General features: G+C 43.3%; 1 protein-coding gene and 1 long non-coding RNA gene across 3 annotated transcripts; one reads left to right on the top strand and one right to left on the bottom strand.

Moving 5' to 3' along the window:
• Positions 1 to 431: 431 nt before the first annotated feature.
• On the bottom strand, positions 432 to 21,289 carry DDX19A (DEAD-box helicase 19A). 2 transcript variants are annotated; one of them, XM_026495198.4, is made up of 12 exons: positions 21,082 to 21,289; positions 16,252 to 16,300; positions 13,619 to 13,669; positions 12,463 to 12,598; positions 9,807 to 9,899; positions 7,935 to 8,037; positions 7,438 to 7,552; positions 3,940 to 4,117; positions 3,344 to 3,581; positions 2,624 to 2,786; positions 1,947 to 2,138; positions 432 to 1,524 (listed from the first exon to the last, which is right to left on the bottom strand). In XM_026495198.4, the coding sequence occupies exons 1-12, from the start codon at positions 21,136 to 21,138 to the stop codon at positions 1,463 to 1,465; spliced, it is 1,437 nt and encodes a 478-aa protein (XP_026350983.1). In that variant the 5' UTR covers positions 21,139 to 21,289; the 3' UTR covers positions 432 to 1,462. The 2 variants fall into 2 exon arrangements, with proteins under 2 accessions (XP_026350983.1, XP_057170224.1); XM_057314241.1 differs by lacking the exons at positions 13,619 to 13,669; positions 16,252 to 16,300; positions 21,082 to 21,289 and adding an exon at positions 12,096 to 12,156 and having other exon boundaries at positions 12,463 to 12,539.
• Positions 21,245 to 26,754, top strand: LOC130544117 (uncharacterized). The gene is made up of 2 exons (XR_008960105.1): positions 21,245 to 21,540; positions 25,471 to 26,754. It is a non-coding gene; the product is annotated as an uncharacterized LOC130544117 (long non-coding RNA).
• Positions 26,755 to 26,779: the final 25 nt, after the last annotated feature.

Consider the following 26,779-nt stretch of genomic DNA (forward strand, 5'->3'; position numbering starts at 1 on the left):
AGTTCCTACAGCAACTTTCACGGGGCAGAGGTGAGTGAGGCTGCGCGCCTGCCGTGGCACCGCGGCCCCCTCCCGTGCCTGTCACCGGAGAGGCCATGAACTAAATGCTGCGGCAGCTAATGCTAGAGCGATGCCATTGTCAAGAGTGAGGGGCGCCTGTGTGCTGGGCATGTCACATGTGCAAGATAGGCTGCGAGTGAAGAGCCCGAATAGAATGTTCACATTTTTGTAAAAAAGTGGGTATGTAAACAGAAGGAAATATATCGAATGCTCACCAAAATGCTAGCAGTGGTGATTCCGGAGAGGCAGGGATAGAACGCGCTTGCACCTTATATATGTACACACACACACACACACACACCTTTTTTAATGAGTATATATTAGTCTAATTAGCAGAAAAATACAAATAAAAACAAATCATGATTAGTAAAGCCTTTCATAATCACTTTAAAATTTCTGAACATAATGAATGATGGGTATAGCTCGAATTTATCTGTCCTTATTCATATAGATAACCTATGAATTAAAGTAACCAACAGGTCCACTATTACAGATAAAGAGCACTATCAGAGTTTTCCCTTGGTCATAACTTCCTTTCCAAACTCTGCTGCTCGCATCCGGGCACAGTGTGACACCCCATGGCTAAGAACCAACTCACGAGGCCAGGTGTGTGTCAGAAACTCACCTGGTGTCTCCTGGCTGCCATGCCTACCAGAGCCTAAGCAGACACAGCAACTGCAGGAACAGGAAGGCCCAGATTCTCAGAGGATTCATCTACCCTTGCCAGACCAATCCCTCTGAAGATTCACGGACTTCCGTGTTTCTCTCCAAATCGGAAGTTTACAAAAGTAGCCAAGTTGCTCACCCAGAGGGAAACAGGGATATCCTCTGGCACAGGAACAGAGGTAAAAGGGATCAGCTGGAACATCTCTGAATTTAGAAGGAAGATGGCCCCAAGGGTCAGAGACATTGGTGGCAGGTCTCCGGTCAGGGACCAAGAAGGGGGAGAGCTCACAGGTCTCTGTGCTGCTGCTCCCCACATGTCATCCGTCCAGTGGGGCTCACAAGCCTGTCTGTGGAGCCTCTCCAGCTCTCTACATCTACCATTTCTGCAGGGGCTGGAGATCGCTCCTAACAGCCCAGCAAGAAAACAAGCAGGGGATCCTAGGCTCAGCGATTACCCATAGTGACCAGATAATTATAAAGATGGGGAAAAACCATGGCTTAAAAGGGGGGGGGCAGGGGGAGGACTAAATTCTCCAAAATGCAAAATTTTCCTTCTACCTTCCCCCATCATTTGCACAATTTTTGTCTAGTCCAAACGTAATTTAAAATGAGGTAGGTAGTTTCTCTCTCCTCTGCCTTTGTCTTTGTGGTGACTGTCGAGGCCTGTGCCATGGAAGCACTGGTCTCCTGTGCAGGCGGAGTGCCAGGGGTGGGCACTGGTGACTGGTGGAGTGTCTCAGTTGGCTATTTTCTCAATCTCGTCCAAATCATCCGTGTCCAGTCTTTCTATTTTCTTATCTGGGGAGAAAGATGAGAATTCAGAGAGAAATCAATGTGGGGCTACCATGGAGACACACACCTAGGGAAGGGTCAGCACATCAGGGAGAGAGGAAACACACAGGGTTCTGCCTGGCCTAGGAACGGGGCCGTGCCTCTGGCCACAGCGATCTTTCACTTGACCCCAAGACTCCCAGTGCCTGAGCAAGGGACAGAGCCCTAGGCCCCTCAGCCTGGCCAGGGTGGCGGCACTGTCATTTGAGTCCCTGGCCCTGAAAACTCGCCAGGTGTGCTCTTTGAGAACTTCCATTCTGTAGGAAAGGAGGGGACTGTGCAGGGACAAAGGCCTCTCTCGGGGCCACGGGAGAACCTACCCTTCCCCCCTCCCTTGGACTTCCCGTAGAAGGAAAGGGCCCTGGCGGGAGCCAGTCCCAGGCACTCACTAAAATGCTCCTGGATTCTGTTGAGGATGTTCATGCTGTGCTTGCTGTCAACCATGTTCACTGCCAGGCCCCTCTTGCCAAAGCGGCCCGTGCGCCCGATCCGGTGCAGGTAGGTCTCATTGTCTGGGTTCCCGTCCTTGTCCACGGGAAGGTCAAAGTTGATGACGACAGAAACCTGTTCGACATCAATACCTGTGTGAAAGAGAGGTGGAGAGGAGTCAGGACGGGAGACGAAAATCACTGCCAAGCAAGCGAGGCTGACACACACCAGCTTCAGGTGGAAAAAGAGTCTGTGCAGGCCGGCTCTGGGATTCAGGGACAGGGGCACGCAGCAGAACCCGGAGGGAAAAACAGAACTTGGGCAGGTGCTAACAAAATTACGACATCAGTAAGAGAGCCTCTGCTAGACACCAGGGGCTGCAGATGCAGCCAAAACCTCAGTGGGGACCCCAAAGACAACAGGCACCATCCTGAACCAGCGAGATGCTCGTCCATGTCCTTCCACCTCATGGGAGCCCCTGGCTTCTGTGACAGTTCTTATCTGCTGGGGGAATCCAGTCTCTCCCTGAAAAGAACGTCTGCACCAACCCCACATGGACTCCCCCAAACCAGCGGAGCCCTGTACAGGACTTCCCTGGCTACCCGCGGCCTGGTGGACAGACGCATTCTCTGCTCACCACGGGCACACACGTTGGTGGTCACCAGCACCTTCTCTTTGCCCTCTCGGAAGCGCTCGATGACCGCAGCCCTCTGCTCCACCATCATTTCTCCACTCAGCAGGGCCACCTGGTGGCCTTCTTTCGAGAGCTCTGCTGCCAGCCAGCTAGCTGTTTTGCGGGTCTGGAGTGAACAGAATTGTTTTAAATGAAGATAACCTGTTTAAAAAAAAAAACAAAAAACCAAAAAAAACAAAAACCTGCAAAAAGTGGCTTGTTGCGTTAAAGTACGTGAAGACCTGCTGAGTCAGTCAGCAGGATAGGCTTACCAATTCCACAAATAATTTTAGCCATGTCATTTTTTTGGATGAATTACTTAAATCATCTTAGCGTTCAGCTAGGAAGAGTGTGGTGTGAGCCAAAGGTCTTCATTCCCAAATAGTCTATATTCTTAATGTTTTATAATTATTTCATTGGATGTTATTTGGAGTGCTTCCCAAGTTATCTCTAAGAAGTGGGACCAAAGAAGGTTCAATTCTTCACAGTCTTTCCCTCATAACTCATTATAATCTGAGGAGAATACTCCCTGAGGCAGGTGGACGTGAATCATCATTTCCTTTCCGGCCACACAGGGCACCTGCTCCTGCTCAGCACTGCGGTGGAGCTGGCTGAGAGGGGGAGGGACGCACCCTCCAGTGCAGCTCCTCCCCCGGCAGGCCTGCTGCTGCCACTGCTACTCACATGGCAGAAGATCATGGCCTGAGCAATGGTGATGGCCCCGTAGAGGTTACACAAGGCCTGGAACTTCTCATCTCTGTTATTGCACAGGACGTAATACTGCTTGATGGTGTCCAGTGTCTCCTCCTCGCGCTTCAGTTTGATAATGTTTGGGTCTGGGACCACTTTCTGGGCAAATTTCCATACAGAGTCTTCGAAGGTGGCAGAGAAAAGCAGCATCTGGCAGTTCCTGGGCAGCATCCTGCAAGGGAAGACCCAGGTATGTGGCATGATCCCGAGTCTTTCCCTGGAAGCAACAGAAGGCAGCAGCCCCGCGCTTGCCTGGTCTACGTGCCCAGGAAGGTGGCAAAAGGGGGAAGAGAACAGCGGGGAGGAGGTGAGAGCAGCCGTGGGGCAGGAATGGGGCTGGTGTTAGATCCCCTAAGTCTCCTTCCTCAACCCATGGTCAGTGCCGATGAGGAAATGGCCCATCGAACGAATGCTGCTGGAAGTACTAGAATAAAGAACCTGACAGGAGCAAGAAGAGGTGTTTGAAGTAAAAGGAGAAGATGCTGCAGATCAGAAGGCTGAGAAGTTCCTCTTGGCTCAAGAGTTCCTACCTCTGGATGCGGATGCTCTGATCTTGGTGGCCCTGAGTAGCTATCATCACGTCAGCCTCATCCAGAACAAACACCTTGATCTTCTTGGGGTCAATGAACTTGAGCTTGGCACACCAGTCCAGAACAGTCCCAGGGGTGCCAATGACAATGTGCTCACTGATCTTCTGACCTCTTTCCACTGTGGAGACAAGATGTTTTCTGTGAGTATTTTCACGGCAAAACCAGCTTTGGAAATCAAAGCCTTGCCCATCCTTCCAGAGTTAGTAAAACAAGTTAATTCCAGATGTCAAAACACACACACAGGAGTGTTATCCAAAAGTCCTGGGTTTTTCTATTGTAAATCAGGTACCATGGCACCCATCTCGCTGCACCATGGTCAGGATTCCATCCTCTGCAGTGAGCCCTCAATAAGCACCATGTCTCCTTCCTGCTTCCTCCTGTGATTCAACATCATCCCACTCATTCTCCTCAGCATCACTCTCAGTCACTTCACATCATACATTCACTCACAGTTCAGATATTCAATTGGTAGTTTTGAGTCCCCGGAACCTGGCTCAATGAGTTTTTACTTTGCTAGACATTCTAATGTGCAGACAGTTTTCCTACGTACAAATTCTCTGGTTTAAAAAACACATTACTCTCGAATTATAGCTGGTGGAAGCTGAAACTGGTACAACCATCTATCAAAATTACTAATGCACATAGCCTGTGAGCAATACTCCACGATGAGGAATTAACTCTGTATGTATATTAACATGTGTGAAATAACATATATTCAAGGATATGCAAGCATGAAAAGTAACTAATGAAGAAAATATAAACCCAAAGGATGATGCCAGTTAAAGTAAAAAACTGCTGAGGAACTGATATGGAACAATCTCCAAAATACACTATTAAATGTGAAAAAAGGTTGCAGTGCAGTCTGCACACCAAAAGAGGCAAAAAAGAATACAAGTAACACATGTACGTGTGTGTGGGTGTACAAGTGTGTGCCTGTAGCCACACAGAGTTCTTCGGTGTGCGCATGAGAACTGGTGAGTACTAAGTGCCCGTACGAAGGGGAACTAGGTGGTTGGATGTATGGGAGGAAGAAGTTTCCACCAAATATTCTTTCAATTGAAACATGCGAATGTGTTACCTATTTTAAAAACAAAATTTAAAATTTGAGAAGGGCCTTTTGTTAGAAATTCATCAATTATCTACTGGAAGACTTTTGCATTAATGCTAACACATTGTAGTTCTCAACGTCCCCTGCCTGTAAGTCCAAATTGAACCTTTAAAGAATAACACGTTAAGTGTAGTTAATATATTAATCCTTCACACACAGTGAAGTCCCGTGTTACTACAAAACAATCCAGAGAAAATATATGTTGTTACAAGATTCTGGTAATTTCACTTAGATGTACCCACCAGTGTGAGATATCAAATAAATACACAAATTACATAACCAACCTAATAACTTTTGGATAAAGTAGTTTTGCTGCAAGCCAAAGCAAGACGGTTTTCTTCAGGAAAAGCTCTTCTGTGATCGTGTGGTGAACTGAACTAGCCATTTCTCTCTGTTGACTGACAAACTAGAAAATGAAGTGGGGAATTTGATACCCACTTTCTTGAAAATGAACACACTGTGTCTTCAATGAAAACAATACACTGTATTTGCTGCCACAATAACATTTAAGCTTTCAAGAGAAAAGTAGCGTTTTGGAAGACTTGTATGTACCACTAAGTTTGAGTTTCTTTCTTTCTTTCTTTTTTTTTTAAAGATTTTATTTATTTATTTGATAGAGATAGAGACAGCCAGCAAGAGAGGGAACACAAGCAGGGGAGTGGGAGAGGAAGAAGCAGGCTCCCAGCGGAGGAGCCTGATGAGGGGCTCGAACGCAGAACGTGGGGATCACGCCCTGAGCCGAAGGCAGACGCTTAACGACTGAGCCACCCAGGCGCCCCTAAGTTTCAGTTTCTTGATGTACATAAGCACCTCTGATGAGTTTGGTGGTAAGTATTAGGGCAAACAATTTAAAAAGTTTGTACAAAGAGATGTTTCAACATTTGGAAGATCAGCGTAACTCAGACGTATCTTCCAAGAGACCAAGGTATTTTAATGTAACGGTATGAAAAATTCAGTAACAGGATTTCAGACTCCATGTTGGAACTAATCTTAAGTAATTACCACTTGTTAAGTTTTGGTGTAGCATTCAAAAAGAACATCTAAAATTTCCTGAAAGGCCAGACTGTCTTCATATTCTTCAAAAGTAAGTTCTTTAAAAATTTCTCAATTTTAGCTAGAATGGCAAATATCAATAGATACAACCTGTATAAACAAAAATGTTCTGGGGTCCTCAGTAATTTTTTAAGATTTTATTTATTTATTTGACAGAGAGACAGCCAGTGAGAGGGAACACAAGCCGGGGGAGTGGGAGAGGAAGAATCAGGCCCCCAGCAGAGCAGGGAGCCCAACGCAGGGCTCAATCCGAGGTCCCTGGGATTATGACCTGAGCCGAAGGCAGACGCTTAACGACTGAGCCACCCAGGCGGCCCCTCAGTAATGTTTAAGAGTATAAGAAACCAAAAAGTTTGAGAATCACTGCTCCAGGCAATTATAAACTGCTGGGTCAAAGGGAGGTCTATCTGCAGTTTTTCTAAGCAATGCCCAACTGATTCCAGAAAGTAACTGTACCGGCGTATACTCCCCACCAGGAGTGTATGGGCATTCCAGTTCTTGGATGTCTCCAACAATACTTAGTATTTTCAGACTTCTATTTCTGCCCATCTGAGAGGCATACAGTGGTTTTAACTTACATTCCCTGATGACAAATGAGGCTTCTTTATCATCTCTTCCCATTTACCGGACACCTAAGTCCCTTCTTCTGTGAAGTGTCTGTTCAACTGGGCCTCTTTTCCTATTAGACTCTTTTCCTATTTAGACTGCTTACCTTTTCCTTACTGACTTGCAGTTTTATATACTCTGATAACTTTCTAATGAACCGTTTTCTACCTGCCCCTCCTCTCCACTTTAGTCCACGTTCTCTACATTACATTCTGTAGAACACGTGGGAGAAAAAATTGGTGGAACTATTTCTGGTTTTGATAAGACCAAGTTATCCGTTTGTGCTTCTAGTTTACTCTTACTATAGCTGTGCTTGTTTTTAAACAAAGGGATAGACCCCAACCTACCATCCTCACACCTACTAAACCCTTGTTAGTAATAAGCAGCTTCCAGAACTCTGCATGCTGAATTCAAAACCCTGTTTTCTCAGTGAAGAATGACAGACTTTAAGAACTCCATGACCATACAAAGATTTTTACAACTCAAAATCTTCTTTTAAGAGTAGAAGCGACTGTTAAATAGCAAACTTAAAACAGATTTGCTCAAAGTAATGCAGTGGGCCCTAAGGTCAATTGAACCAGAAAGTTTAATATCATCATCACATCTTCAAAATTCAAACACCCAACCACAATACTGTGCTCACTGCTTAGGTCTCACCCCTTTATACTTACATTTATTGCCTCGGACAGCGTAAGCAAGCTTTAGTTCTGGATGAAATTTGCCCATCTGCTCAATCACTTTTCCCGTTTGAAGAGCCAACTCATATGTTGGGGAGAGGCACAAACACTAAGAGGGGGATCATAAAGGTTGAGTTTAGGAGAGCCTTTTAGTAAGAGACAACAGGTTCTAAAGCAACAATATGCTGATCTTATCACCACTCAAAAGTGCAGGAACCACATCCTCTCACACCAGGCCCTCTTTTCAGCTGTAGACCCAAGCCTTCAGCAGAGAGCCCTGGCTGGGTGGATGCCTTTGGAAGCCACTGTTCAAGACTGCTGCTTCTGACGGAATTCTACCCAGGTTGTGGCCTAGTGCGTGACCTGGCTCTGCCTGAGCTACAGGAAACATTCAGACCCCTTTAGGGGCACCCCTATTAGGCCCCCCACCAGATGGCACTGCCTTTCCCAGGGCAGGGAAGCCAGGGCCCTCAGGATCCCTTGGCCCTCACCTGGGGGTATCTCTCTGCTGGTTCCACTCGGCTGAGCATGGCCAGGACGAAGGCAGCTGTTTTACCGGTACCCGACTGAGATTGGGCAATCAGGTTCTGTGGGCTGGATCAAGCAAGAATAGAAATGAAAAGAATATTGGTTAAATACAATACAGTGTCAAAAAGTTCTTTCTGGGTGGTAGGCATACAGAGCTTTCTCCCTTTAATCCAGGTTTTCTGCATTAAGCACAGTGATAATTTTTTTATATGTTGTGAAAAAAACTGCTTAAATATTAAGGGACATAATGGTTCAGATAGGTTCACACCAAGAAATCTTCACTCTAGACTCCAGCACAGCTCGAGTGTCCTCGTTTTGTATCCTAGGTGCCCCATGGAAATGAACACTGCAGAGTAATATCTGTGCCAAGGCAAATCCCCAAAGACCTTTCCTGTCAAGCTATAATGTGCCTCCAGGACTTGGGTCTCTGTGTGTTCCCTTTCCCTCCTTCATGAAGACGCAAGACACCAAGTCAAACAGACGCTTTAGAGGGAACTTTCACATTTTATTTCACGTAACCCAGTCAGGGAAATAGGTAGAATTTTTGTCCTTTTTTTTTTTTTTTTTTTAAGATTTTATTTATTTATGTGACAGAGAGACAGCCAGCGAGAGAGGGAACACAGCAGGGGGAGTGGGAGAGGAAGTAGCAGGCTCACAGCGGAGGAGCCCGATATGGGACTCGATCCCGGTACGCCGGGATCATGCCCTGAGCCGAAGGCAGACGCTTTAACGACTGCGCTACCCAGGCGCCCCAGAATTTTTGTCCTTAAATAAGAAAAATAATAGAGTTGAATGGAAAAGGTTACTACATAAAGCAGGATGCCAATTACCTACAGTTGAGGAGTCTGCTGAAGTTTCTCTCCTCCTCTGCCCCTCCCTGCACTCACTCATGCATGCGTGCACTCTCTCAAATAAAGAAATAAATCTTAAAAAAAAAAAACAAAAAAAAACCCTATTTTTCAAATTGCACAGAATAACAACATTAGCTTTCTCTATCAGTTTTGTTTGTTTTTAAAGATTTTTTTTAGGGGCACCTGGGTGGCTCAGTCAGTTAAGCGTCTGCCTTTGGCTCAGGTCATGATCCCAGGGTCCTGGGATCGAGCCCCTGCATCAGGCTCCCTGCTGAGTGGGGAGTCTGCTTCTCCCTCTCCCTCTGCCTGCCACTCCCCCTGCTTGTACTCTCTCTCGTTATCTCTCTCTCACTCTCTGTCAAATAAATAACATCTTAAAAAAAGGATTTTTAAAGAAGATTTTATTTATTTGAGAGAGAGCACATGCCTGTGTGCACATGAGCAAGGGGAGAGGGAGAAGCAGATTCCCCACTCAGCAGGGAGCCTGATGCAGGGCTCTACCGACTGAGCCAGGGAAGTGCCCCCTTCTCTCAGGTTTTTAAACTTTTAAAAAAATTTTAAAAGATTTTATTTATTTTAGAGAGACAGAGAAAAAGAGCGTGCGTGCTCGAGTGAGGAGTGGAGCAGAGGGGGAGGGACAGGGAAAGGGAGAGAATCTCAAGGAGACTCCATACTAAGCGTAGAGCCCTACGTGGAGCTCAATCTCACAACCCTGAGATCATAACCTGAGATCATAATCTGAGCTGAAACCAAGAGTCAGGTGCTCAATGCTCACCCAGGTGTCCCATCAGTTTTTATTGTTAAGTGAGAAAGGCAGAAGCTGTACCAAATTCCAACTGAATCTCTCTGCATTTGCTCAAGTGGTTTCCCTGAAGAAACATGCTGTCCCAGACATCTCATCTTGTTCTTAAGAACAATAACAGTTATTGGTATAAGACATTAAACCAAATCCTGAAGAAGTACACTTGAGGTCTGCATACTCACGGTTCAGCAAGCATCATGGGTAATGCGTTCTCTTGTATCTTGGATGGTCGATTGAAGCCCATGGCATAGACTCCCTGGAGAAGCTGTGGTTTCCTAGGAGGCCAGGAAGAGAAAGGATGGATTCCTAGTTGTTCAAACTGTTTTAAAAGCCTAGAATTTGATCTTTCCCTAAATCTAGCAAAGAATAACTCTTCCTATCTTTGTTAGACATATTTTTCTAATGCCTTAAAAAATATCTAAAATGAAACCAAGACACCATCTTTTCCTACTAAATCTTAATCTGCACCTTTTTTTTTTAAGATTTTTTTTATTTCTTTGACAGAGAGCACAAGCCGGGGGAGCAGCAGGCAGAGGGAGAGGGAGAAGCAGGCTCCCCGCTAAGCAGAGAGCCTGACGGGGGGTCCTGGATCATGACCCAAGCAGATGGCAGATGCTTAACCAACTGAGTCATCCAGGTGCCCTTTAATCTGCAACTCTTGTGCAATTCCGAAAATACAGACTAGTTTCCGCTCTTGGAGAAATTAATGCTTTCAGCAGACCCACAAATATGACTGGCCTTGGAGGACAAATGTTCCCTGGATATCACAAGAGTGATATGTATTAATTCATATAAATTGTATAATTTGCATAAAATGAACTATAAAAGGCATATCTAAAAATATACTGCTTACTACACCACTAAGCTATGGAAGTCTCTTTAAGGAACGAGATTCAGTTTTAATGTCTTGGGGCAGATGTTAAATTGAACCACAGTCATTTTGTATTCCATGGTCCCAAAGCCAGCTGTGCAAGTACTCAGGACAATCAAGAAGTAAGAAAATTGATTCAACCAGTTTCTAGTACCTGATCAACAGTGAATAGGTAGGCGTGTTCAATGACCATACTCAACTTTCCAAATGCTCATATGTAGTTATTATGTCTAGTAAAAATCAAGACTAGGAAAGCACCAGCTTATGTAAGTAGCTGCACAACAAATACCAACTAAAGTTGTTCCTCCATCGCATTTACAATAAGCTCTCTGCTACCTCCACACTGACAAGATGTTCAACAAAACTCCCACCAGACTGTAAAGAAGAGTCAAACCAAGTCAAGACTTCTGTTCTCTGAGCCTTCCTGGGAGTTAACAGGCTCTCTAAATGGCAAATTCTTCTGGCGTATGTTGGTTCTCAGATACAAAGACCTCTGAAAGCACAACTTTGGTGTCTTCTGTTTGGAAGAAAAGGCTATGAAGCTCAGCAGATTTTGATTTGGTTGCTAAGGAAACAAAGTCACAAAGGAATGAAGATCCAAATGATCCAAGAGCTTCCGGTGGTTCATTATTTTTCTCTTATTTTGCAGATTAATTCAAAAATTTTAAGTACAAAACAAACCAAGGCAACTTAGGTTTCATTCTTTGTTCCCTCTAGCCAACAACTACTAAATCAGAGAGAACTTGACTTTCCAGAGAGGACAGTTCCTCACTGTTGGACTGAGGGCTCAAGTTCTTTAAATGAAAGAGCGTTTAAAAACCATCAATACTTGGAAAAGCAAACTGTCACTTCAGGAAACAAAAGAGAACATCTCACTGCCCTGATATAGTTTATAAACAGAAGCAGAGATGATAGATTTGCTGAATGAAGCCCCTGATGGGGGAAATACACATAAAAAATATAATTTCCTGAAAACATTAAAAAAAAAAAGCCACGCTTTAAAAAACTTATTCTTAGCTATCACTTCATTAATGACTTGATTTGGTTTTAGTTAGCTCTCGTATTTTAAATGTCTCTTACCCTAAAGCAGTGGTACTAAGTTGGCAAGAATGTGGCCCCTATTTGCCCACAGTGGGCATACTATACATTTTTCTGATAAAGGCAAAGAATCTATTAATTCCACCACTTTCTTATTCACCAGCTATTTTCTGTCTGATTCTGGTCCCGGCAGGCAGCAAGAACGGTAGTTATGTCTCGTGTTACTCATGACACCCAGCACAGTAGCATGTACATAAACCAAGGATTCATAAACACTCTTTACTAATATGCTGATGGAAACAAAAAACTTGGGATGACCTTCCCTAATTCTGCCTTTAAAATAAAGAGATGTTAGAAGTCATTCTTAGCACAGTGCCGTAAACGTGCTCCCTTGTGGCTTAATTCTGGGGGTTTTGTTTTGTTTTTTTAAATTCCGGAATACTGAAAGCTGCTTTCTGTTGTAGGTACTGGGAATCCTGCACAGGCTCTTTTGATCAATTATGTAAAAGCAGATAAAGTGTTTTCAAGACCGTAAACCCTGTAGGCTAACAAAAGGGCTTACCTAATAAGAAATGTTCCTGACATCCAGAAATCACCTGTCAGCCAATATTTTATTGAAAGTTCTAAGAGCATAAAAGAAAAAAGACTTTCAGCTATGATGAATAAATTTGTGGCATTTAAAAATCCCTCCCAAGAGGAGGAGAAGTGGGTAGCCAAAAGACAAGGGTGGGAGGGAAACCATCACCGTAAACTTTTTCATACTTTCTCAGTTTCAAATCATGTGAATTATTAACTAGTCAAAGAAGCAAATACATTAAGATTCTTAAAAATAAAGGTAAAAAGCAAAATTCCCAAAAGATCTCTGAGATGCTAAATTTTAGAAAGGTGGGACCAGCAAGGAACAGCTGTTCCAGAGAACAGACACTCACAGCCGAAGCTCCTCAAAGGACTTCACTGAGTAGAGCGGGGAGTTTGGGTCCCGCTGCAGGACTTCCACCTGGTTTGTGTTATCCACAAGGTTGCTTCTGATCAGCTTGTTGAGTAAGGACTGGGCAGCTCTGTCCTCTGTCGGGAAGATACCAGCAGGTTGTCTTCACATTCATTTGGCAAACCCACCCTCGTGAAATCTCTCTTACTCCCTGTCTCTGCACCAGCACCCGGGCAGCCGAGCATGGCTGGAGAAAAACAATCACACCTACAGGTCTCACTTTAGATTCTTGACCACTAGACTCAAATGGGCTGCCCTACCCTAAGTCTTCATGTTTCTATTCTTCACTCATTCATTCTTCTCAGATCTCCACCTCCACCTCTCTTTTCATCCCTCCACATTCTCACTCATCTGATGAACTTGTGTCTTCCTACACAGAGTTCAAGTGCTAGGAAGCACCTCCACACACTGCAGTAACACACCTACACACCCACCTGCATTTGTGTACACCCTCTCTACGTTCCCTCTGGTAACCTGGGATGAACAGCCTGCACTCAAGGCTAACCCCTACAGGTCCCAGCCCCTCTTGCCTATAAGGATATTTCTCCCGAAACTAACTCCCATCTTGCATTATCAGATCCCCCCCCTCCATGTGCCCACATTTTAACATCTCATTATAAACCTGCTTCCTCCTTTACCCCTCATCCCCATCCAGTTGCTGCCCCATTTCTCTACTCCCCTTTACAGGACATTCCCTGAAAAGGCTGTCTAAACTCACTGTTCCCACTTCATGTCCTCCCCTCCTGCTGAATGTACACTGAATAAGCTTTTGTATTTAGCCTCTGCACTTGACCTCAGAGGCCCTTGTTGAGCACACCAATGGCTTCTACACTGCTAAATCAAGTGAAAAGTCCATTTTTATATCTTCTGAATCAATTTATTACCTATATTTGACTACCTACTTTTGTAACACTTCCTTCTTCTGGTTTCTGGATACTCCTCTCTTTTCTCTTTTGGTTCTCCTTCTATCTCACTGACTGCTTCTCAATCTCCTTTTTGATGCCTCCTCCTCTCTTCAATCTGGTGCCTCTGGCTCCAGAAAGGCAAATCTTGGGTCATATGCTGTTTCTTGCTATAGAGTTTAAAAAAGTAATTACCTTTCTCTTCTTCTTCTGTTTTCTCTGCAGTGGCATTGGTTTTAATAACACCTACACAAGGAAACAGGTGTCATCACAAGAAAGGCAAATTTCAAACCCACCCAAAGGTGTGACAACATAAATACTAAATCTTACGTAAGTAATCAAAATGTAAATATTTGGCATTTCTTTATGTTTAATGGGTTTTTATTCCTAGAAAGCACATAAGAAAACTAAAACTTTCTAGATATGTTGGCTGACTTCATAGTGATCAGACTATGTCACCTCTGACTTGCTTATCCTATTTTAAAATATACTATTATTTTAGCAAATAGAATCAGACATGAAAAAGAAAATAAAGATATTAAAAATTAAAAGGAAGAGGTAAAATCACTTTTTGTGGATTGTATTTGCAGGATTGTAAGCCTGCAGGACTAAGTATTAACTTAAAAATGACTACAAAATAACATATCTCACTCAGCAAAAGATAAAAAGCTAGGTACAAAATAAATAAATAGAAATCAGTAGCTTTCATAAATACAGAAATATAACTGAAAAGATCCTATTTGTAACAGCAACTAAAAAGATGAAATCCTGCACCCAGAAACAAAATAAAAAATATGCAAGACTTATATGAAGAAATCTTTAAAACATTGATAAAATAATGCAAAGAGTATAGCTAAAATGCCATAGATAAATTAAAGCAGAATTCTAAGATACTCAATTGACCCAAAAGGTCAGGAAAAGAGAAGTAGAGAAACTATGAGAGACAAACAAGTCAAATAGCAAAACTGCTTAACTAAACCCACCATATCAATTTTATTTTATTTTATTTTATTTATTTTATTTTTATTTTTTAAAGATTTTATTTATTTATTCGACAGAGAGAGAGAGAGACAGCCAGCGAGAAAGGGAACACAAGCAGGGGGAGTGGGAGAGGAAGAAGCAGGCTCACAGCGGAGGAGCCTGATGTGGGGCTCGATCCCATAACGCGGGGATCACGCCCTGAGCGAAGGCCGACGCTTAACCGCTGTGCCACCCAGGTGCCCCCCACCATATCAATTTTAACCCACCATTTATATTCAGTGTAAATGGATACAGGAAATAAAAGTCACCCAAATTGGAAAAGAAGAAGTAAAACTCAGTATTTCCAGATGACATATATAAAAAGCCTAAAGATGCCATCAAAATACTGTTAGAACCAATAAATGGATTTATTAGTAAAGTTGCAGGATACGGAAATCGTATCCTGGTGCACTTCTATACACTAATAATGAACTATCAGAAAGAGAAATTAAGAAAACAATCCCGGGGCGCCTGGGTGGTACAGCGGTTAAGCGGCTGCCTTTGGCTCAGGGCGTGATCCCGGCGTTCTGGGATCGAGCCCCACATCAGACTCCTCTGCTATGAGCCTGCTTCTTCTCTCCCACGTCCCCTGCTTGTGTTCCCTCTCTCACTGGCTGTCTCTATCTCTGTTGAATAAATAAATAAAATCTTTAAAAAAAAAAAAAAAAAAGAAAAGAAAACAATCCCATTTCAATTGCATTAAAAATAATTAAATACCTATAAGTAAATTTAATCAAGGAGGTGAAAGACCTGTATACTAAACACTGTAAGACATTAATGAAAGAAATTGAAGACACAAATAAATAGGAAGGTTTTCCTTACTCATGGATTGGAAGAATACTGTTAAAATGTCTATATACCAAAAGCAATGCAAAGAATCAATGCGAGCCCTATCAAAATTCCAGTGGCATTCTTCACAGAAATAGAACAATTTAAAAATTTGTATGGAACCACAAAAATCCTGAACAGCCAAAGCTATCTCTTTTTCTCCCCCAAAGCAATCTTGAGAAAGAAAAACAAAACTGGAGCATCCCGCTCGCTGATTTCAAACTATATTACAAAGCTATATAATTAAAACAGTATGGTACTTGCATAACAACAGACACACTGACCAAGGAAATAGAGCAGAGAACCCAGAAATAAACCCACACATATACGGTCAACTCATTTATGATAAGGGAGCCAAGAATACACAACAGGGAAAGGACAGTCTCTTCAGTAAATGGTGTTGGGGAAAAATGGACAGCTACACGTAAAAGAACTGGACCACTATCTTAACCACAAACAAACATTAACTCAAAATGGGTTAAAGACTTGAACGTAAGTTCTGAAACCTTCAGAAGGAACCAACCCTACCTACTGACACCTTGATCTCAGACTTCTGGCCTCAAGAACTATGAAACAATAAATTTTGACTGTTTAAATCACTCAGTTCGTGACCTGGCATGGCAGTCCTAGCAAACTAATAGAGAGTAAGAACTGGTTAAATGACAGTCTGGGACAAAAAGGAAGCCTTTCACCTGTTTATACTTTGAGTTTTGAACCCAGATTAACTTTTCAAAAAATTAAATAAAAAATTTAAGGAAACACTATCAAATGAACAGTGGCAGGAGTCAGAGACTAGATAAAATCTGGAAAACTAATGTGTCCTCTTCGATAATGCAACCAAATCTACTGGCTCTCAAATACAGCGCTGTCATTTGGCAAACATTATGCTAAATGAAAGTGCCTTTTCACACCGCAGCTACTACTGCAAAATGGAAGAGCACGCGTACAGCTCGTATCCAGAGTAGTTACCAGTGACTCACCATTGGTATCTGGTTTGACTTTTTCTTCCTTGATTTGCAAATTACTCATCTGAATGGGAATAAAAGGAAACAGAGTTAAGCAGATGACCCAATCAAAGGAAGTCCCTTCAGCAAAGAGAAAGTCTAGCCGCACCTTTTTCAGGGAGTTGTTCTGCTCAAGCAGAATTCCTACAAATTTGGGTGAAGACATCAGTTCACATCTTTAAGAACCTCAAAGCGGGGGGCAGGGATGGACTAAACAGAGCAGATCGGAAAAAAGTTTGACAGCAGTCTCAAACCTCTACTTTTCTTCCAGCTTATGCTCTTTCTAGAACATTTACCTTCATTAAATACCTGTGATAGCCTTTCAATGGCAAACACATAGTTCCCTTCTAGATACAGTAAAGAACAATACTATCTCAGCTTTCTTTTTAGTCCTAAAACCCACAGTGTATCAATGCAACACTTAGCAAATAAAGTCTCCTCCACTATGAGTTAGGTAAAAAAGTTACTTACTATGATGAAAGAATCGACAAATTCCTATTCCTGATTTAGAATATTTCAGAAACTTGAACAAAATGTTTTAATTTATTTTGGCCACTAGTCCTGGTCAATGCAAACCTGTTACTAAGCTGCAAATCAAAGTGCAAGCAGAGCAATAATTTATACATTTGTAATGAAGTCTCCAATCGCATGAGAACTATTTTTCCATGTTCAAGGTATTGTTAAGAGTAAGCGTGTGATACAGAGATGGTATTATAAAGGTATGTTGTCAGGTTCTGAGGAGCACCGCAAATCAAGCGCTAGACCCCAAGCCCTGCCCCCAAAATGATCCCTCAACTGATACAGTCATTCATTATCCTTATGATAACCACCATTATTTCCTGAGGGCATTGAGAAATATTTCCACCTCCATTCCCCCTCCTCTCAACTGACCCTGCTCTTGGTCTTTGGGAGAAGGAAGTTCACCTTCACACAGTGGGGATATTCATCTGATCTCTTTAAAAGCAGGTCTTCCAGAGAAAAATCAGATCCACACACTGCTGGAGATGGACACCTGTTCCCTGAAGGCCAATGGGAAGGTTGGCACATAACAGAGAAGGTATTTTAAACCAGAACTATCCAATGATTATCCTCATTTTTAGGCTAATACACAGGGATCTGCAGAAGCCCACTAATCTTGGGATGGGCTGAAAATGCAAATGAGACAGTCTGGAGTCCCCAATCCAACCAAGTTGATTAGTCTCAAAGTCTGACTGATGAAAAAGAAAACCATAACCAAATTTACTGTATTATAATTTGACAAATACATGTGCTAACAAAAGATGACATGCTTAGAAGCTAGACAGATCTAAGAATTTGTCACCATTTGTTCAGCTGCATTCAAGGGAAAAACTACTGGCAGACAAGTATTCCTGTCTTGAGAGATGTAACTCCACCATGGGAAAGAGGCAGGCCAATCAACTCTCATTCTCCTTCATTCTGTATTCACCTTCAGCGAGGAACCTCTGATTATTAATCATGCCTCTTACAGAAAGCAATGTCCTTGACACTGGACACAGATTTTCGTTGTGATAAAAGCATCCTTCGCCCATCCAAATGAACAGAGTAGCTCCTGAAGGGTGGCTAAGGTTCCATCAGTCCCAGAGTCCCTGATCCATGAAGGGGTGAACTCTTAGGCACTCACACTTCAACAAGGCTTCGAGATCTACCTCTATGCCAACTCTAATTGCAAAAGGGTCAGATTATGTCTCTAAAAGATCCTTAGGGTTGTCTTTGGGTTTTTGTTTTTGGCTGATCAGGGAAAGGGAAGGAATTAAACTGGTGATATGGCCAGAAAGAGGCAGAAAAGGAGGCCATTTGTGTTGGAAGAGATGACAGTGACAAGTGAAATGGCATCAGGTCCTTTCTACTAATTCAAACTCTCAGAGTCTTTTATCAGGGTTCCTAAAACTGCATCCAAACAAAACTCCCCGACATACCTCTCCTTCCCCTCCAAACCCGTTTTTGCGAAGGATGTGAAGGTACATCCTTGTCCACATAAGCTTAAACCAAAAAAAAATCCTCACTGTGTGTAAATACAAGATTTTTATCACTGTGCTTTCTCTGTCCTCTTCTCTGTCATTTTCATTCACTACCTGTACACTTGAGAGCACAGCTGCATGATAACCCAACACCATGGATTATTTTTAAGCTAAGATACACAACTCTACATGGTAAAATAAGAAGGGGGGGGTGGTCTTCCCCAACTATTAGGAAGCAATGTTTTGTTTTGTTTTAAAGATTTTCTTATTTGAGAGAGAGAGAGAGAGTGCTCGTGTGCATGAGCTTGCTCGAGCAGGGGGGAGGGGCAGAGGGGGAGGGAAAGGGAGGGAATCTCAAGCTGACTCGCCCCGCATGCGGAGCCCGACTCGAGGTTAGAGCCCACAACCCGGAGATCATGACCTGAGCCAAAACTAAGAGTCGCACGCCCAACCACCTGAGCCACCCACATGCCCTAGGAAGCAGTGTCTTCACAGATATATTTATATCAGCCTCCTGAGAAGCAGAGTGATTAAAACCAGATTCCAAGTACATTTAGACCTATATTTACAATATTCATAATATCACAGCTAGATTAGAGTCATAGGCTTAAAAAGATTTGAAACCAGTTCTCAGTAACTACCTTTTAGGAAAGATATGGTGCGAAAAAGTGGATTTTAAACCCTACTGTGCCAGAACCTTTGTAACACTCTTTGACTTCTTTGTGGGTAACAGCCAGTTTTATTACTTGCCCTGATTCTTCTCCTGAACTCCAATGCCACATTTCCAAATACAAGATAGGTGCTGTGCAAACAACAGTTAACACAGCTAACAGTTTCCTATCCTTGCCAGCTTGCAAGGTTGGCCCCCTGTCCTGCATCTGGGGACTTGGACCTCAGAAGGGTTCCCATCATTCCTAGAACTGCTGAGGGGTTTGCTATGCCTAAACGGTTTGTAAAAACATGTCATTTATGTTAAACACCTACTTTCCTTCTGCCTGGAATTTTGGTATACGCTAGGCAGAGGATGACTTTGTGACAGTCCCCTCCACCCCCACCCCCATAAGAACCCTGGGAACTGAGTCTCTAATACTTGACAATACTTCACCTGTGCTGTTACAGTTAGCTGCTGCAGGACTTAACTGAGTATGTAAGTCCACTAAGCAAGGACTCTTGGAGGCTGGTGCCTGGCTTCCTCTGGACTCTGCCAGATGCGCCTCTTCCTTTTGCTAATTTTGCTTTGTATCTTTTCATTGTAATAAATGATAGCTGTGAGTAAGTACAATTATATGCTAGGTCCTGTGAGTTCTCCCAGGAAATCACTGAACCTGGACTATTCTTGGGGATTCCCAACATAAGTACTTACCAAGATGTCCTCCTTACCTCAAATTCAGAAGAGCCAAACCTGAACTCACCATCCTCCATATCAAATCTGCCCATCCTCCCACTTCCCTAGTCCTGTTATTAGCATTTTAATAATACCACCTGTGGGATCCTGACTGCAAACAGCAACCTTTGCCTTTTTCCTAAATCCTGCTCTTTATACTGCCACAATTCTCTTGAATCCGTCTCTTCACTGTCACTTCCACCACCCAACAACAAACATATGCCCTCTCTGGGCTAGAAGAACTGACACACTGATTACCTTTCCTTTGGACATCACTTCTTCTAATATTCTCTGTAGTTTGATAAATCTTGCCAGTTCTCAGATCTAATACTGTCCAATATCCTCCTGAAAAATCCCCAAATCGACCAAGTTAAGTTTCTCCTAAGTTTTCAGTTAACGTTGCAAAGTACACTCTATACGGTATTTTCTATAAAGCTACCATTACAACCCATAACATTAGGCTGCAGCAAATATGAGTTGATTCTTGCTCTCTAAACAAGTCCAGTCCCTCTGCGCATTTTCTCTCAAAATGCCATTCACCTCTACCTTAAATGACTCATTCTCTAACATTGATTTGAAATGTAAACTTCTTCACAAGGAATTTCCCTGTTTCCTACTCATAAACGTCCTCTCCCCACTCAGAGAACACTTATCACATTATTCTTACCATTTTCACAGCACTTTCCACATTCTCACCTTCCCATCTAGACTGTAAAGATTCTTCCTATACTCCACTGGATTTAGCCCAGAACATTTGCTTACAATCCTCCCAATGTAATCAAGGATGACTGGAAAAGAAATCTAACTTAGCCATTAAAAAGTTCTATAAGACTTCAGACTACCAAACAAACACAAACTATTAAAATCAATAGTGCATTATCACTAAAGAAACCTAAACTAAGATGTAAGAACAGAAAGCCAGTTTACACTCTAACTACCTTCCAGTTGAATGGATCTTGATTAACCAAAGAACCAGTAAATGAAATTAAACGTCACTTCAAACATCAACGGAAAAATGTAGGGCCTCCCACCGACATCTGCAGTAGACTGAAACACTAAATCTAAACCTGAATCTGTTATTTCTCAAAGAGCTACAAACTGCCAATCATGTTTAGCACAGAATCACTCGAAAACAGACAAGAGAATCATCATCTAAATTTCCCTACAACCCTCCCGAGAAGGAGGTGCAACAGAAAAAAACATACAAAGAGGGAACAAATTTGCTACAGGGCAAAAAAGTCTTTAATTGGCCCAGATGAACAGAACAAGGCTGACGTTGGTCTCTTTCGCCCCAGGCGCAAATCGGGGCTACGTGATTCCCGGCGGCAAACTCTAGGGAGATGTGGGCCACAAGCCTGCCCAACCCGAGTAGCTCCCCAGACTCGTATCAGGGTCCGTTCAGGCCCCTGCTACGTTCGCCCCGCGGGAGCTCAAGCCACTGACCGACTTGACAGCCGCTTCCTGCTCGTCCACTGCCAGGGCCCACGAGTCGGTGGCCATGATCCAGCGGGAAGGGAGGCCGACTTGCGAAAAAATTCACCGCACGCGCGCCAACACCTGCCCTGAGTCCGCTGCCTCCCCGAGAACCTCCCCCACCCGGACAGGAAGCGGAGGTGCCAGCAGTGACGTCAGTTCCCGCCCGGCGCAAGGCGTCACTATTCCGCGCCGCGCCGAGCATGCGCGACGGCGTCGCATCTTTTGGTCGTGCGCCGAAGCGCTTCTATTTCGGACTTACCCCGGATCCTCTTACCACGGATCTTCTTCGTCGCGCGTTGATCTCCCCAAGCTCTGCAAAGTCAAACTCTTAGTCCTCACTTTATTGCCTGACTTCACGCTGAAGTAACCCATGTTTTATTTTAAGCCTGTCACGTGTCTCTGTGAGTTCTAAAGACTTACGAAAAGGTAAGTCCCATGAGAATGCTATAGATGGCCGGTTTCTGCTGTTAAGAACGCGGTAGCACGTGTGACAACAAAAATCGAAACGAAGAGCCCTTAGACCCCAGTAATTCTCCTACTCCGAAGAATACAAACAACAACGTTTTATTTTTCTTTTGGGTCCTTCCAGTCTTCGTCCATATGCATCAAAGCACGGGTGTTTTACATAGACCTAAACAACGTACACATACAATTTTAAATTTGACCTTTTTATTATATGCCTAAGTACTTTTTCATGTTATAATGATCGATTTCATGGCATTATAATAGTCCATCAAACTCATATCACATAAATTACCTAACTCCCCTACCTCTTTCAACCTTGGGGATATGGGTTGTTTCCAATGTTTTATCATTAGTGCTTAGTGAGTATCTCTAGACCAGCAAAAATCATCATGTTTGCTTTCGGTTCGCTTTCTGTCTCGCCTCCCACCCCAGAATATGAACTCTTCAAGCAAGAGCAAAAATTTTATCTGCTTTAGTCACAGCTAATTTGTGAACCTAGAAAAATTCATGACACATAGTAGTCTCTCGATAAGTATTTTTTAATGCGTGGATGAATAGATTAATAGAGATTTTTGTTTTGGCTTCAAAGTGGGCTGGGGGAGGAAATATGGTTTTGAGAAACTGGGGAGGGAAATGCACAAGACCGCCAACTTCTGAGACATAGCCCACCACGAGGGCAAATTTCAGTGATAGTGGAGCAGAGAGTAAGTAGGAAGGAGAAAGTAAAGCAAGTGAGACACCTGATCTGGAGAGCCTAGTTAGTACATACCGTGTTACGCAGTTTGAGCTTATCTTTTTTTTTTTTAAGATTTTTTTTTTAAATTTATTAGAGAGTGAGCATGAGTGGGGTAGGAGCAGAGGGAGAGGGAGAAGTAGACTCCCCACCAAGCAGGTAGTCTGATGCAGGGCTCTATCCCGGGACCCTGGGATCATGACCTTAGCCAAAGGCAGACACTAAATGGACGGAGACACCGAGGTGCCTGGGCTTATCTTAAGAAAAATGGAAAGTGTGTATGGGGGCATGGGATGGTTTTAAGTTGGAGGGTGGGATCATCACTCAAATGTTAGAAAGATCACACTGGCTGCTGTGTGACAAATGAACTGGAGGAGGCAGGAGCAACCACTAGGAAGCTAATGCAGACCAATGACAATGGTGATCTAGACCAGGGTGAATTTAAGAAACATCAGATTGAACCATATGAAAGTGCCACTTTTGTAGGTCAGCAGCTATCAAACAGTCCCATTTCCATTGGTTCAACCCGATAGAAGGTAGTGGATTAAAAACAGCCACAGATACTTCAAGCTCTTCCCATGAGAACATATTTATTTCCCCACCATCTCTGCACTGGCCTTGTCATTTGCTTTGCTTAAAAGAATGTGACAAAAGTGCACTGCAGACAAGCCAATAAGTGGTAGAGTCAATCTAGATATAAGCGTCTACCTATACAGGATCGAAGGATTTTCTGAAACAAACAAGAATTGAACTTTAACCTATAAGAAAATGCTAATTATCTGAAAGTAATCATTAAAACAAAGCATATAGGGGGGTGGGGGAATGGGATAGACTGGTGATGGGTAGTAAGGAGGGCACGTATTGCATGGTGCACTGGGTGTTATACGCAACTAATGAATCATCGAACTTTATATCAGAAACCGGGGATGTACTGTATGGTGACTAACATAATATAATAAAAAAAATTAAAAAAAAAAAAAAAAAGTGCACTGCAGAGGGGTGCCTGGGTGGCTCAGTCGGTTAAGCGTCTGCCATTGGCTCAGGTCATCCCAGGGTCCTGGGATCAAGTCCTGCATTGGGCTCTCTGCTCAGCAGGGAGCCTGCTTCTCCCTCTCCCTCTCCCTGCTGCTCCCCCTGCTTGTGTGCTCTCTGTCAAATAAAGTATTAAAAAAAAAAAGTGCACTGGGGAATTCTGAGGCAAAGCTTCAAGAGAACTTAGAAGTTCTGCTCTCCCCCCTTGAAACCCAGAGACCATCTACCATGTTATGAAGATGAAAGACAATGTGGAGGGGCCAGACTGTCTCAGCTGATCCCACACACCAGCCAGGGAGAGAGTCAGCCTGGGAGAGACCAGCAGAGCCACCCAGACTAAGTTGTTTTGAGCATTGTTTTGGGATGATGTGTTACACAGCAACAGATAAAAAATACAAAAAGACTTGGCGATTATTGGTTAGGGGCAGGAAGTTCCTGATGAATCCAGATTTCTGGCTTGAGCAACAGACAATTGTACTGCCATTTTGTGAGATAAAGTTAAAGCCAAGAGCAGAGCATGAGTTTTTGGAGTGGTGGTGTTTGGTTGGTAGTACAAGATGATGGGTTCAGTTTTGGATACGTTGAGTACAGGATTCCTTGAAGATATCGCAAGTGCACGTATCACGTGGGCAGTTTTCTACAACCCTGGAGCTCAGAAACTGGGTCTTCGTATAGATTTTGGAGTTGCCAGCAGAAAGCAAGCCAGAGGAATGAACAAGATTGCCCACAGTAGAGAAAGAGGAAGAAATGCCCCAAAACAGAGGTATGAGGAGCACTCACATTGAAGAGGTAAATAAAAAAGCCTACCAATGGGACAGAGAAGTGGCCAGAACAAAGGAAGACCAGTGAGTGTGGTGTGTCAGTCATGAGAAGAGTGATTAGAGGAATAGACTGTTACAGTAATAAATGCTGTTGAGGAGTCAAATATAATAAAAAGTGTTTTTTAGGGGCGCCTGGGTGGCGCATTTGGTTGAGCGTCCAACTCTTGGTTTCAGTTCAGGTCGTGATCTCAGGGTTGTGGATCAAGCCCTGCGTTGGGCTCTGCACTTAGTGGGAAGTCTGCTTCTTTCTCTCTCCCTCTCCTCCTTGGGTATAGTTTTAGTTTTGCAAAATCCAAAAGAATTATGGAAATGGATGGTGGTGATGGTGGTTGTAAGTTATGTTTTTAATACACTGTACACCTGAAAATGGTTAAGATGGTAAATTTTATTATGTGTATTTTACCACTACTACACACACATGGAAAAATTGAACCAGCTACTGAGGTGGCAGAGGTTGAAAATATGAGAGGAAGTAGATGGAGCGAGTCTAAACAGCCACAGGACAGGGAATTTGATGCACTGGTAGAGAAATTTAGACAATATGGACTTCTCCCATTAACAAGAGGGAGAGGGAAGGATAAGTGTGCTTGGAAAGGTCCGGTGGCAGAAAGCTGAGGGGTTTCCTTGTGTTGATTGTTTACTCCGAGTATGGAGATAATGGAGTTGGAAGTTTGAGGTAAATGAAAGTCTTAAAATGGTCACTGGACAAAGTGGAAGAGTTAACCTGAAAGGACTAATGAGGGGCATCTGGGTGGCTTAGTTGGTTAAGCGTCTAACTCTTGGCTGTCAGCTCAGGTTTTGATCTCAGGGCTGGGAGTTCAAGCCCTCTGTTTGTGCAGTTGTCCCCTCCATGGGCATTAAATACGAAATCAGATGAATGGAACAATATTTGTCCCTCTAGCATAACCTTGTTTTAGAAATTAAAGCAGTGCCAAAACACTCGGACCTATTCTGTTGTTAAACCTGGATTCAATTGGCATTGGTTTATCAGGACATTTCTTGTGTAAATTTAGCAGCTCTTGGTCTCAGAGGAACACAGACCAGAGGACAATACACCTAGCACACTTGACCACACGCTTGAGCAGGACTGACTTGTGTTCTTTCACATCTAAGCATAGGGATGTGTGCTCTCAGGGATAAGCTAACCTGAGACTACTTGGCTTTTCTCCAATTGGAGAATTCCAAGGATGGTGGAAGCAGATGGATAAAGATAGAACAGTATGGTTGTTAAGACTCAAGTAGTGTGTACTGGTACTTCCAGGAGAGTTCCATTTAAACACTGCCCCTCCCCCCCACCTTCTTAAGGGAGCTGACTGTAGCCCTGGGCTGTAGATCTGCATGAACAAAAGATCTGCCTTCATGCCTGAGAGAGAGATGGCTAAAATGGAAACGAGAATGATCTCACCTGAGCCACTGACACCCAAACAGTCACTGATCTCGGACCACATCTAATATTTTCCTCCACCTACTCCTGTCCCTAGTCTTACAATTGGAACTACTATGGAGCCCCGTGCTCAGATGAATACTCACACCAGATTGGTTTCTAAGCCAAGGCAGAAGCATCTAGCAACGGGCTGGAGAACGAAAGGGCATAAGATGAGTGTGACAAATACCCTCCAAGTCTCCACTTGGCTTGACTTCCGACAAGGTGTTTGAAGCTATTCTGGGAAAGCCTCACCTCCATTGTGTCATTTTTAGAAGATGTTGCAATGTGATTCAATCAACAGAATAAAGAACAATTATTCTCAAGCAGAAAAGGCCAAGTCAGGTAAAACTGCAGAGTTCCTAAGAACCTAACATCTGTGTCTAGGACCAGAGAAACCTGAAGACCCCTGAAATCTACAAGATGTTGAAGAGGGGCCAAGTCCCTGCTTGCAGAGGTGACAGGCCTGAAATCATACATGCTGTGTATGAGACTCAACCCTGATGTATATGTTCTTTCCAAACCTTCCCTTTGGGTTTCTCCCCAGAATTATTTTGTACAATCGATCTTTTAGAGCCACAAATCCTTTTTGGAATAACAAGTAGGTGTAAAAGCCCATCATTTTTCCTGTGTTATTCCTCCAGTCCACTTCTTTTGTGCTTTCAGCACAACCAGTGACACCTTGGCATTTGCTGTGTGATGGGACTGATGCGATCATCTTCAAACTTTTCTCAGATGCCTGCCTTTTCCAGCTACAGTATATCCTACATAGGATATACTGCTAGGCCACCCCCCACCTCCCCCAAAAAACCAATTTGATCAGTTCCTTTCTGTGATTTAACAGTCTGTGTCCATTCACTAATAAATCCAAACACTCTTCAATCAAATTTTTGTTCTGTACCTAACAAGACTTTTCTCTGTCCACATGGCGAAGCTGCTGTCCTCACTGCCCTTCCAGTTTGCCAGGTTTATCCTGGGGAAGCTATTTTAGTTTTAATATTACTTTCCACTGCCTAGAGCACTCTTGTTGTCACTTTTCTCCCAGAAGCAAACACCACTCCTTTATGAAATCTCAAGCCTCAGAAATCCTCACCTTCTGAATACCAGTGACACTGAATGAAACTGCCTTCATGTTAAATAATAAACAAGGTTAAACAAAGGGAGAAGACCTGCTTCCAAGGCCTATTTGTA

The sequence above is a fragment of the Ursus arctos genome, unplaced genomic scaffold (genome assembly GCF_023065955.2).
Source record: "Ursus arctos isolate Adak ecotype North America unplaced genomic scaffold, UrsArc2.0 scaffold_19, whole genome shotgun sequence".
Taxonomy (NCBI): Eukaryota; Metazoa; Chordata; class Mammalia; order Carnivora; family Ursidae; genus Ursus; species Ursus arctos.